The sequence below is a fragment of the Pongo pygmaeus genome, chromosome 4 (genome assembly GCF_028885625.2).
Source record: "Pongo pygmaeus isolate AG05252 chromosome 4, NHGRI_mPonPyg2-v2.0_pri, whole genome shotgun sequence".
NCBI classification, from domain to species: Eukaryota; Metazoa; Chordata; class Mammalia; order Primates; family Hominidae; genus Pongo; species Pongo pygmaeus.
The window spans coordinates 126,779,010-126,792,961 of record NC_072377.2 but is presented as its reverse complement, the minus strand read 5'-3'; the positions used below and the strand labels follow the sequence as shown (position 1 = coordinate 126,792,961).

The following is a 13,952-nucleotide window of genomic DNA, read 5'->3' as shown; positions in this document are numbered from 1 at the left end:
AATTTTCTCATCTGCCAAAAGGAATAAAAACATAGTTTGCCTCGCAAAACTGATGTATGAGGTTTGAACAAGATAACTTAGTTAAAGAGTTTATCTCAGTGTGCGGCACAGTCAACATTGGTGGATGGTGGCTGTGAGTGAGCTCCTCAGGAGATCGAGTTCAGCCTCTGCTTTATTTAGTCCTGTGTGTGAAACTATTTTTAAGAGCACCACACTGGCCTCTCTTAATAAAATAAATACACCATAGCTCCAAAGAATTCCACAGGGTTTTTTTTTTAAGACATAGGGATCTGGCTTCCATAGGAAGAGAGAAATCTGTGAACCCATTCACAGTGACAGAAAACCCTGCTTTAAACCTTTGTGCTTATGTGTCGTCATCTCTCCCTTGCAGACCTGCAGCTATTGCAGAATGTTCTGCCCTTTTAGATGGCAGGATTACAAGAATGTATAGTTTAAACTTTGTGTTTTGCAAAGAATGTGCGTTATTTTCTAGTCTGGGAAACTTCAAAATAAATTAGCTGCTGTGTTTTCTCTCATTAAGTAAAGGCAAAATTAGTTCTAGTTGTTTTTTCTACCAATATACAGCTTATGTTTTAATTAAAACAAGAACCAGGCTCATGACCAGAGGGAAAACCATGGAATAGAAAGCCTAGACTATGTAATAGGGCTATAGCTGGAGAGTAAGGAGAAGAATTTGAAACTGGGCATCTTTTTCATAAACATCTTTTTCAGGTGTAATGTGCAGTTTCCTCCCCCTCCTGCCACTTAACCAGGAAAGAGGCTTAGGGGCTGTCAGAGATGGAGGTTTCTGGTATTAAAAAAAAAAAAAAAAAAAAAAAAAAAAAATTGCATGGTCATGGGAAACTACATTTCTTTTTATGCCAGTGAATTAGCACTTTATTTTTTCATTTTTAGCATTTGAATAATCTCCATTTAGCCCTTAAAGAAGCTGTAACATTCATTGCTCCTAGCTTACCTAAGCAGCCTGAGAACAATCATTCCAGTATTTAAGAGGTTGTCTCCAGTTCTTTTTCCATGTATTCATTAAGTTAGAACAGTATGATTCTGGCTTCTCTAAGGTATGAAGTCTGGATCACACTAAATTATGATAAAATAATCTATGTTGTAGAAGTTGCCAAAGTAGAGCATCTTCAGTTTCAAGTGGATTTAAATAGACTAGGATTTCTTATTCTCAGTACTACTGACATTTTGGGCTAGACAATTCTTGTTGTAGGGGATTGCGCTGTGCATTGCAGGATGTTTAGAAGCCTCTCTGGTCTCTACCCACTAGATGCTAGTAGCAACTCCCCGGTATGACAACCAAATATGTCTCCTGGTATTATTAAATGTTTCTGGGGTAGGGGTGGGGCAGGTAAAATTGCCCCTGATGTGAACCACTGCAATAAACTATATTCATCCCGGAGAAGCAGTAAAGTGTTGTGGCTAAAAGTAAATACTCTGGAGACAGAATACACCTAACCAGCTGGGTGACCCTGGACAAATTATACAAAATCTTCATGCTGCAGTTTCCTCATCTGTAAAATGAAGATAAAAACAGTAACTTTAGAAGATTGCTGTGAGGATTAACCAAGATAATGCCTGTCCCATGGTAAATGTTCAATAAACGTTAGCCATTATTATTATTTCATCAATTACTAGGAAATTTCATAGAATTTCAAATCTACGCAATTTCAAAATCTTATATAAGTTTAAATGCAGGTTAAAGGACCAAACAATCAAAACATGTTTAAGAGGGAAATTTTGGGTGCAGTTACACAATTACAGATGGATATCTTTGTTTATGTTTTAGAGTGGTCAAGTTATAGACACTCAACTATTGCATAATCCTGTAGCCTAGTTTGCTAAACGGTTTTAGTTATTGCTTAATGTATTTTATTATCTTTCAAGTGGAGATTCCCAATTCATCAAAATTATGGGCTGCTGCCAGATGATTCTTCTGTAAATACAACTGCTCTGTTGTATTAAAAAAAAATCTTGACTTTATGCCTAGTGTTTTCCCTTGAGTTCTTTCTTCACCATTGGTCATATAAATATTATTGTATTATTCAGTGAAATAATAACAAAAGCTACCATTTTTAAGAGCAACTTACTGTGTGCCGAGCTAAGTGTTTCACATTTATTATTATTTTACTCAATCGTCAAAACAACCTGAAGTGTATCTCAGAAAGGTGAAGTTAATGTGCTATTCAGCCAGTAAGAGTCAGAACAAGGTAGCAGCCCAGGCTGGCTGCTTTCAAAGCCTTTGCTTTTAAAACACAACATTACTATCAAAGTTCGGAGAGCTACCCCCTAACTCCCAATCATAACACAGTTTCCCTTTCTACAACACCTTCCATCCTACCTACATACACCCATGCTATCATTCACATTCCTTGCTTTTTCCCACAGTGGCTGTGAGGGGAGTGATCATAAAAGAACCTTGCTTTGAATACTTCCAAGTCAAGCATAGTGACTTACAGAGAGAAAGAGAAACAGAAAGAGAGAGAGAGAGAGAGAGGCAGACAGACAGACAGATAGACAAAAATATATCAATGGAAGGAAGAAGCTCACTCCACATTGGTTTTAATGACGAATAATAAAAATTGTCTGGAAGCTGCAATAGGCAAATGTTGAATTCACATTTCTCTGGTACAAAAAAAAAAGACTCATCCAAGTTTGTATAAAATAGGTGATTCATCATACTCATGCCAGTAATCCAATTATTGTGTACAGTATGCATATTTTACTTCAAGGTAAGGAGTAAAGTAGATGAATAAACAACTGCCAGAGGCATGATAAAGTAAGTTCATCATTTTGAGACAATTTTAAAGTGGTGACTTTGAGTGGTGACCCAAAGCTCCAGGCCCTGAGAGATCCATGGAAGATAAGGTTAAAAGTTGTGAACTTGAAGGTCCTGGAAAGAAAAGTTTATATGTCTAGCTCAGAAACAGCAACCTTCTCATCACATACTCTGAGAGCTAGCCAATCTTGCTGGGGCACTCCAGGTCAACATGTTTGCTAGTGTAGCAGAATTGATTATGTGGTCCCAGATAAGGCACAAGCAGCTCAAAGCAAGATGCACGTAGACAATCCATTCCAAGCAGTCCTGATTTAAGCAGCAGGAAGTTTGTGGCTGTTATGGGAATTAAGAGACTCATCAGCCCACAGCATTACAGGATTAAGTAGGACCTCAAAAGTCAGCTAGTCCAGTCCTTATCACTGCACGAATTTTCCTTAATATTCCCAACAAGCTTACAATCTGTGCTTTGATATCTACAGTGATTGGAAAGATTCTCTTTATTGTTCATCAATTAATAAATTCCAACTTGGCTATTCTTTAGTCAGTGTCCCTGTGAACTCTAGAAAATGCTGGCTGTGGAATAGCCAGCCACATAAGAGAATTTGGAATTAACTCTACGAAAGTGGCTACATTTTATAAGTATACTCAATCAATAGTTTTGACAACATTGGAACACATTAGGAATGAAAGGCTCATTGAAGTTAAATGACTCATCTTCCAAAACACACACTTAGGGAAGATTCACTTCTTGGTCTAAGAGAGCCCCCCAAACCACACCGAGTCTGCCACACAGGATTTCTGTTGTGAATTTCTAAATGTAGTCAGAAAAGTTGAGGATATATAGACTATAATGGCGAAAGTAGGCTATGAAGTTGAAGACAGATTATCTTGAAAGCATTTCTTGTATACAGTAGTACTTACAGATATGTCATCACTAAAGTCAATTTCATCCAAATCAAGGTATTCAGGGGCTTCCATTATTCTTCCTTGCACATTTTGAGTATGGTCAAATACTTATAAATTCCTGAATGAGACAGAAGCAGAAAAGAAAGGCAAAAAAATTTAGCTGTTTTACAACCAAAAATAATGTCTATATTTAAACAAATAAGATGAGAAGGGTTATTGGGTGCTAGTGTTGCCTTGGAGCACATTTCCTCCCTTCAACTGTCCACAGCCTGGCTTTCCAGTAGCAGCAAACACCACAGTGTCTCCATGGTCCCCAGTGTGGATCCCCAGTGGGCCCTCAAAGTCCTTTGCTTTATTTGATATGTGCCTGTTTGTCTTTGCCAGAGCAGTAACTTCGGTCAGAATCTCCCCCTAGAATCAATATTAGAATTCACACCGACTCTTACCACACCCAGGGTAAAAGGCAGGGCTTTGGGAAATGGGGAGCCAGCCTGGAAATCTTAGGAAAGCCATTTTCAAATGTTTCCTGTGGGCATAGCCTTGGGTGTTGTACATGGAGCAATGAATACTGCATCTCCATAGGAATAACACAAGACAGATACCACCAACCAAGAGTAACGGATATTTTAGAATTTGTAGCACAACCTCCAGTTCACCCCTCAAAAAGGAAGAAAGAAAGAGGATCTAAGTGCAGATTTAAACCTCAGAGTTATTGCACTGCCCTCTGCCTCAAACAGCTTTGCCTGACTGTGCCATAGTGACCTGATGCAGGCCCCAGAACGTCTTCAGTCAGCTCTTGCCTCAGGGCCGCCTGGGGCAATCCTTTAAATCTGTCACAGTAAGATACATCACCTCCCACTTCATTTTCCCATCACTTATCATCATCCCCATCAGCCGCGGCAGCGGCACCTACAGATGTCAAGAGCAGAAATATAGATCTCCTGACGGCGCCTTGGTGAGCAGTTATCTTCTGCAGCGCCAACTCTCAGATAGCAAAATCAGCTTCTGCTTCCTGCAACTTGTCTTTCTTATTGTAAAAATTATTTTGCATACCCAGATTTGAGTATCTGAAATAATTCATTTTGCCCTCTTTGATTCTCTAATCAAGGTGTACCTTGCTGAACAGTAAGGAATGCATTACTGGAAAGTGAAAATACATCTAGCCTGATGAAAATGGGCCTCCCGATATAAGATTGAAAGTGTAAAAAGACCTACTTTTTAAAAGGAGATTTGTTCTGAAGGCATTTTTTCCCCTCATGTTGAGCCATTCTTTCTTTTTTAAGCTCTACAAATGGTATAATTATGATAAACAGAAAAAAAAAACTTGCCATTCCTTACCTCAAACCCATCACTTGATTTAATTTTCCTGTTTCCTCTCTTTTTTTTTCCCATATGTATATACCATTTTTAAAGTCTTAATTACAATAGATACAGAGTCCATCCAAGAAAGGATTAGGATGTTACTTCCATGTTTAAATGAGATTATCCATTTAGCCAATGTTAAAAATTCTTCTGAAATCACAGTAAGGCTTACAATGAAAAGAAAACCAACTTGTATTTGTAAAAAACATTTTAAATCAGAAATTTTATTATTTGTAGAAATCTGAAAATAGGTTATCAAACAAATTGCTTGGTATAAAAATGTCACTTTTCTTCAATTCACAAAGATTTTCAGAGGAAAATATATGTACTCTGCTTGGAAATTACTCAAAACAACATTCTCTTCTACTGTGATGGATTCTGATACAATCCAGACTCTTTGGATACTAGCATATTCACTAGGAGACTTTCTTCCAATCCAATTTCTTTTCACTAACTCTGTACTCCGTGATGAACTACTGATTTACAGACTCTGTTCCCACGGCCTTGGTGAACAACACAAAGATGATGCTGGGTGTCAGGATATGGTACAAACATCAGCAGGAACATGGAAATAGGGGGAGATGAAGCAGAGAAAAATGCATCGGAGCTGGGAACCAAATGGATCTTTAAATAAATGAAACTATAAAATGTGGATGAACATGTTTTAATTAAGCAAATTAACAAATAACCATTGCACCCCTGTTTGAGGTGCTCCAACAATATAGACAGCAATATCCAGTTGAGTGTAGCCATTCCAATAGAATATAACCAGCAGATAATAACTCATGGCATCACAACAGGAATCTTTCTATTCGCACTTGCAGGATGGTAGTGAGGTTCTTGATTCTACAGGCAAGTGCACAAGACTTACAACAGGTGCAGCTCATTACAGGAAGTCTTAAGCCACTGCCCATATTTATTTCTGTGGGTTGGATGACCCCACCTTAGACTAAGTCTCCTAGGCATCTGGAATTTGCCTCTACTTCCCAGCAGGCCTCCACATGCTATCTCCTTTAAGATGTCTCATTCTGTTTATGACCCAATTTATTTTGTCTGGTTTCAATGCTTGTCTCTTTCAGGGTGCCACTTTAAGAATATTTACATTCTCAATTATAATGTGCAGAAATCCCCGTGGTTTTCCAATCCTGATACATTCCCCAACATTAACTGCTTCTTTACAGGTAAGAGTGAGTCTGCAGTTGTCCCAGTGGCCAATACAATGCCTCCTCTTCTCTCATCTGCCATTCCACCAAGCCTCTGGCACTCTCAGGCACTCTTTTCAAAGGAATCAGTGACAAGATAGGAAGCAATAAGGTCAGGTTAGAGTAGCTGCTGCAAATGATCAAACATGATAAGGACAATGAGGTGAACTGTGGTCGCTTTTCTCGTCCTGCTCTTCTGACACCTCCCACTCTGCACACCAATCCACTATGGAAACCAATAAGCCTTATTTCAGACCTGTGGCAAACATGCTCGAACAGAAAGCACAGCTACAGAGGGCATGCATTGGAGGCCTGTGAGCTGAATCTGGCCCACAGATGTGATTTGTTTGACCCCAACAGTGTTAAAAAAAAAAAAAAATTGAATCAGTTGCCAACTTGCAGACCTTGGGTGATTTCACATAAAATTCTGGATTTCTGGCTTTGCTTTAAATACCTGAAGCTCTGGCAACAGGGGTCTGCAGTCCCCATGGCAACAACTGGCTGGAGCTAAGCCGCAGCTACTCCTACCTGTCCATGGGGCCTGTGCTCCCCATTTTCCCGGAGCCCCTCTGAGGCTGCTCTACTCACCGACATGCCTTGGGGACATTTGAGTGTTTGACCCTTCAAAGGAATTCAGTATTAAACAATAAGTACAACCATTACCCCCAATTTTGTATTGGTGCCTCCTGCCAAAAATGTTGACTTCATTTGTATTCTAAGATTTAATTTGTATTCAAAGATCATTTTAAATTCTCATACCATAACAGCAACAAAATAAAATTTCCTGCAAATAAACTATTGGCACATCACAATTTGTGCTTTCACAGAATGTCCATTTTATCTCTTAGTACTAGGAAAAGAAAACCTTTGCAAACATAATAAAATGTTACGAGGTGGGGATTATGTTTCCTTCACTTTACAGCTGGAGGAAGGAAGGGTTCTTCTTGCTTTGTGTGATTGGCGTGGATTTACATGGTGACACTTCACTGCTGTGACTCCAGGGGAAGGGAGGAAGCCGTGCCAAGTGCAAACCCAGAAAAAGTTCTGAAGCCATCTTCTGTCTGGCCCAAACCAGCAGCTGGGAGGCAAGAGAGCCAACCTACTGAGGCCAACAAGAGTGGGTTTATACCTAAGCAAAATACATTTTTTATGCTTTCCAGAAAGGGCAGGCTAGCTTAAAATCCTTTACGTAGGGTCAGGCACGGTGACTCACACCTGTAATCCCAGCACTTTGGGAGGCGGAGGTGGACGGATCACGAGGTCAGGAGACCATCTGGCTAACACAATGAAACCCCGTCTCTACTAAAAATGCGAAACATTAGCGGGGCATGGTGGTGGGCGCCTGTAGTCCCAGCTACTCGGGAGGCTGAGGCAGGAGAATCACTTGAACCCGGGAGGTGGAGGTTGCAGTGAGCCGAGATCACACCACTGCACTCCAGTCTGGGTGACAGAACGAGACTCCGTCACAAAAAACAAACAAACAAACAAAAATCCTTTATATAGGATTTTTATTGCTATGCATCATAGGCCACTTTTGGATCTCAGGACCTAGTCATTTGTGAATCTGAATTTCTCCCCCATGCCATCAGCCCTGACCCTACAAGCTACAATCACTTGTTCCGAGGTTTTCTAAGGCCTTCCGAGGGCTTTCTTTTGCATGTAAGCCCCTCTCCCCACAGCACACCTCTTTCAAGATCTGTCCACCATGAGTATTGTCCCATTTCTTTTTACTGGCATTGGCAATTCTTGATTTGTTATTTATTTAGGCTTGTATGTTATGTGTTTTAATTTTTTTTTTTTTGAAGTGGGGAGAGATGCAATGCCAGGGAGGGTGAGTTGAGAAAGGTAAAGGAAACATTTTTCAATGGTTTAGCTCTCCCAATTTCGGTAGGAAAATTGATAGAGAGGGAAAGAAGAAACAGATTAGAATGTGGGGACACAGGGCTGGGCTGCTGGGAACTATATGCTGTGTAGAAGCTGCTAATGACAGCTTGGCTCCTTTCTTTGGATGTTCCCACAGCACTGGGAGAAACCTTACTCAAACTCCAAACTGATGCCCGGCTTTCAGAACAAAACAAACAGCATCAACTATACTCAATGTTTGTAGGACTCTTCCTACTCTCACAGAGCTTTGATAAACTGCCAGGAACAGAAGTCCCTCCAGTGCCTATTAAAGTGTGTGTGAGGGGCTTATGCCCCTAATGGGTCTGTCAACACTATGTCACCTTCTCATGAGTAACCTCAGTGATGGCCCAACTGCTACCTTCCATGGAAGTTTCCTTTTGGGAGAGAGCTCAAAATAACTGAGAACCACATTGCATAATAAAAAAATAGACAAGCAATTAAAAAAATAGCCTCCTTGCCACCCCCGTATTATGATATTCAGGTGATATTTTTAATTTTTTTGTTGTGACTGGAAAACTGACTTTGAAAATAATTCCAAATGAAGACTTCCAAAAATCTGTTGCATAATGGCAGCATCACTGGAAAAAGCTTATAGTGGCCAACAAAATTTCCTTAAGAAACTACACTCATTTTAGTGTATGCATTCTAGTGTGCTTGGCTCATACAAGGCACATTGATTTGTGACTACAGTCACATATCACATAAATTGCTCTACTGAAAAATTTTTAAAAATGTATTGCCTCACTCCATTTTACAAGGAGTCAGCTTGGACTCATTCTGAAGGCTCATGTTACACAGATTTCTCCTTTTCTGCCAAAGTCGCTATTGCTCCATTTACCAGTATACTATGAGGCCTGGTAACTAAAAGTAAGTTGGATTTGTCAAAATAAATTAGCAGAGTACATTCGGTGATGAGGTAACTTCAATGGATTTGCATTACAACTTATTTCTTTACCTTTTAATATACCAGCACTTGGGAAAACACAGCCGCTCCCTGCACCCCTACACACACACACACACACATACACGCATGCACGCCTGCCAAATTTGTACTGGGAAAAATTTTCAATTTGAAAGCCTGGACATCAATATTGGGCTTACTTTCTTCAATATAAAAACTTAAAATGATCACAAAATAAGTACTGGAAGGTCTGGGTAGAAATGTTGTCCCCAGTTGGCTCAGTAGCTTGGCTGGCAAGGAAGAAACTCATTCCAAATGTTGGATTTGGTTTCTTTCACTCTTTGATTCAACAGTGGCCAGAAGCATGGCAGTCAGTAAATGCCTCATCTTGAAGCAGAAAAATGATAGAGGCAAGAAATTTCTACTGGAAAGAGGCAACTGAAGGAGAGCCAAGAAGTACACACGAACAAAGAAAAAGCACAAGCCCTGTGGACTTTATCCATTTCTTCATTTATGGGATATTCTGGATGCATGTGGTGGATAAGACCTACACTAGTCTCCACACCAGGATGAAGTATATGGTACCAGGGGAGACAAACAAGAAGGCATGCTATTACAATATCATGTGGTGCTCTCCAAGACAAATAAATACACAGCAGGCTGAGGCACCCAGTCTAGACCTTGGAGATAAGGGAAGTCAGCCTGGCAAAGCTGAAAGCCGAAGGATGGAGGTGTGAATGGGGAGGGAGTGGTTGGGGCAGGAGGAAGTGTTCCAGTTGTCTGTGCTTTCAGTATGGGAACAGGCCTGGAAGTGAGAATTCTGGAACAGAATGTCCAGAAAGATGCATAACATTGATTTAGCATTGATTGCTGTATTTTTGCTTCTGCAAAGGGGTCTTGAAGGGTGATGGCGAGGGTGGGGTGATAAATAGGGATTGTCAGGGGAGTATTTCCAAAGCCAGAGTGAACACAGGGCACATCTTGGAATATCAAATTTCTGGCATGTTTGTAAAAATACAAGTGAATGTTTGATATCAAACAAGGGACTTCAATGTAATATATTGAGCCTGCTCTAGCTCCTAGAGGAGAGCCTGCATTTCTTCCTTGCTGTCCTGAAGGAAACACCCACAGAAAAATTTGTGAAGAAAACTCTGTATCAAGATTTAGGATTGGGTGCTATTACATATACTTGATCACTTAGTCTCACACAGATGCTGGGAGACAAATGTCTTTATAATTTCTTTTGTGGAGATAAGGAAACCAAGGCTCAGAGAGGTTCTGTAATTGCCTCAAATTCACGCAACCAGGGCTTCTGATTTTAAGTCTAGTATTTTTCTCTCCTACTTCAACTTGTCAAAATGACCAGGTAAGGCAACACGGCCTCTGTGTCAAACATTTTATTTTTAAGAATCATCTTCAACATTTTTTAGCTCAATTTATTTACTGCAACCTGTGATGGAGGCAGAAGGTATGCACCATAATTTGTAATTTGCAATCATATCTTTCATATTTTACAGATGGCAAACCTCAGGAATATTCCACCAAGGTTATGCACTACTAAGTAGAGGCAAACCCAGCTAACACAAATCATTTCCTGCTAACCAGTCTAGTGCTCTTCCGACTTGCCCTGGACTGCTCTGAATCATGGGTATGTCTTTGAACCATCTAGGTCAGAATTCCAGACATCCCTAGCCCTGAATTGTATTGTTTGGATGTTCATGAACCTAACTCCAAATGAATTACCCTTCTTTCCAGGAGAGATTAAACAGAAATGGTAGACATCATCATCATCATCAACAAAACGTGTAGACCTTGTGTCTCTAACATACCTTACCCACAGGTATCCCTGAACTAGTCTATAAGACAACATATTCCATACCCAGTTGATTTAAGTCTTTAACTTCACCTTCAAAGAAAATTGGATTATGACCATCCTTTTTAATGTCTTATTCAAAAGGCAAGGAAGATGGCACTGTTTTAGGCACTGTTTCAGAAAACTTGATTCTAGAGATCAGGATTTCTCTTAAAAATCCCTGTAAGGATTGGTCTTTTTGTAGTTTTGCCCCTTAATTTATATATTAAAATTCTTGCAAGTGATTTGGAGGTCATTTCATGGTTTCTGAAATCCAAATATTGAGAACAAACTAACATATACCTGAACTTGAGAGCTTGGAGAGACTAGTTTTTAAGCCTAGGACAGATATACATATTTTATGTACCTTTAAATCTGATCTCTCTTTCTTTCTCTCTCTCTCTCTCTCTCTGTGTCTCCCTCCCACCCCTCTCTTGTGTGTGTGATTTAAAATGAGTTGAACATTTAAAATTCTTTTCGGAAGAAGGAAAGAATCCATGCTCACAGGAGCTGTGCAGGAGAAGATAAAAGAATGTATAATAGAAAAAAATACATGCAAACACAAATGCATACACATACACAAAGAAAAAAAATATTGTATTCAGTTCTGAGTGTCACTTCTTTAAAAAGCCACAGGTTATCTGGAATATACCAAGACAGAGTAAGGAAGCCAAGAGAACCAGTGGTTGATAAACTGTCTAACGCAATACAACTAAGGAAATTTCTAACTTGGTGAAGAGAAAAAACCTTTCCTCTCTAAGAATCTAAAGATCCTGCAAGTAAAAGGAGGATTTAACTTCAAGGGTAAATTTTGGAGGACATATCAGGGATGTCAGTCTCAGTAAAGACTTTGTAAGTATGGTATTTCAAATGGGCTTTAATGGAATGGGCTGCTTTGTGAAATCACACCCACCTCAGCAAGAAATTTTTCAAACAGAAGTCCTCTGAGAGAAGAAGATCAGAATCCTGCATTGTGAAGGAGGAATAGACAGCCTCCCAGCTCAAAAGATTTTGTGTAGTCTGAGATGGCATTGACAAACACCCATGAAACTAAACCAGGTCCTCAGGACAGTCCTTACCAATTTTACACATCTTCAGAGTGCTGCCATGACCATCTCTATTGAATTTCCCTATTCTCTTTCATCTGTCATCATAATCCCACCAGGAACTTGAGTGAAATTGGAGGTTAAGGGAGAGAAAAGAGGGAGCAAGAGAGTTAAAATCAAACTAATTTTTAAAAGAGAACTGGAATATTGTTCATTCAGTGAACATACGATTTGTTCCTTGTTGTAAATGAAAACTTATCAATTCCACAAGAACAAAACTATGACCTAATGAGGTCCACATAGAAGAAAATATCTGGAAAGAAAAAGAAAACATTTCAAGCACTGGGAAGTTGAGCATGGGCTTAAGCCAACCAACCGTGTCTTGCACTGGCTTCTGGAAGGGAACTATGGAATAATCTGGGAACTGGAGCCCTTATTCAGTTATGTACAAGAAACTATCCAAATCCAACTTCCAAATTTTTGGCACACCTGAAATGGTTATGCTTTATTTTTGATTTTGCAAAGATTACTCAATTTCTACAGTGGATGTGTTTGGAAATTATTATTGAGTATGTATGGAACACAGATCACAACCCTGATTGCCATTTTAGAGAGAAGCAGACACAACAGCAGCATGCATGGGATCATTGAAGACTACATCTTCAGTCAGTTATCTTGGCTTCATTCTGATTGTTCATGAGGATTAAACTTTGGAGCAATCCTAGATGAGTTATTCTCAAACTTTAGAGTGCACGAGAGTCACTCAGATGGCTTATTAAAAAAGACTGCTGGGTCCAAATCCTAGACTTCCTGATTCAGTAGGTCAAGGTGGTGCCCAATAATTTGCATTTGTAATAAGTTCCCATGTGATGCTGATTCTGCTGGTCCCAGAATCACATTTTAGAACCACTACCTAAGCTAATGGCTATCTTCAGCTTCGGCTACATCTGCACTTAATTAAAAGATGGTGACCTCTTCCCCACATGCCACATCTATCCAGATGTTAACTTCATTACACAGGATTCATGCCTAGTGCCCTTTCGATTAAGCTGCCTCAGTGGACTCAACTAAGCATTTCCCATGAAGACCACCCAGCAATCTCAGAGGGACTTAGGTCTTTTTATTTTTATTATTATTTTTTTCAATTTGTTGTACTATACAAGAGATAGACATTGGCACACATAACTTTACACAATTTGGGCCTTGGCTACTTTAAAATTTCCTTTCTCTATAGCACTTCATGGCTACAAAGATGTTCTTAGTGTCTTCTGTTAATGAGGTCCAGTTTTATAATTTTCAATGCAGCCTTTTTAGAACCAGGGTCTCAATTTGGGGATATCTATTCACTAGAATGACAGTATAATAAATCCCAGGTCTATTAACACAGAAGAAAAATGAAAAAAATAAAGCAAAAATCTACTAAGAATTTGCTTAAAAATCAATGCTTACATAAATGTATGTGAAGACACTGAAAATAATTACTCACTGTATCGGAAGCAGTCCAAAGAGCTAACCCGGCTAACTGAGAAAAAGAAAAACCCAGCCATATATTTTTAATTAGAATTATAATGTGTTTATTTTTATTGAATCAAAATCCAGAGATCAAATTATTATGAAGGTTTTATAAATTCTTCCTATTTGTAAATGTACCAATTTGATAACTAAAAGGAGATAAATTCCCTATAAAATAATGTCCTTTTTTCTGAAGAAAAGAGTATAGTTTAATATATATTTAGATGATTAGGCAAGGATAGTGAGTTAAATGTCTGAACAACCAAATATTTGCACATCTGTACATAAACATAGAGTATGACTTAGCAAGTACTAATTCTTTAATCCAATGCTTTCATTTGGCCCTAATTTACTAAAGACACTTAGGGTAGAGATGATGAACAAAACCTGCTTCCACCATAGATGAGGTACTATTATTAAAAGTGCAAAAACTGAACACTGCACACCTACCTAATACACTTCTAGT

General features: G+C 39.1%; 1 protein-coding gene across 7 annotated transcripts in view; it reads right to left on the bottom strand.

The window, feature by feature from the left end:
* Positions 1 to 13,952, bottom strand: part of SNCAIP (synuclein alpha interacting protein) — a 152,242-nt gene that overhangs the window by 74,576 nt on the left and 63,714 nt on the right. For all 7 annotated transcript variants that reach the window (XM_063665164.1, XM_063665166.1, XM_063665168.1 and 4 more), the window contains exon 2: positions 3,722 to 3,824. In XM_063665164.1, coding sequence (XP_063521234.1) covers positions 3,722 to 3,778 — 57 coding nt within the window. In that variant the 5' untranslated portion in view covers positions 3,779 to 3,824. The remainder of the gene's footprint in view (positions 1 to 3,721; positions 3,825 to 13,952) is intronic.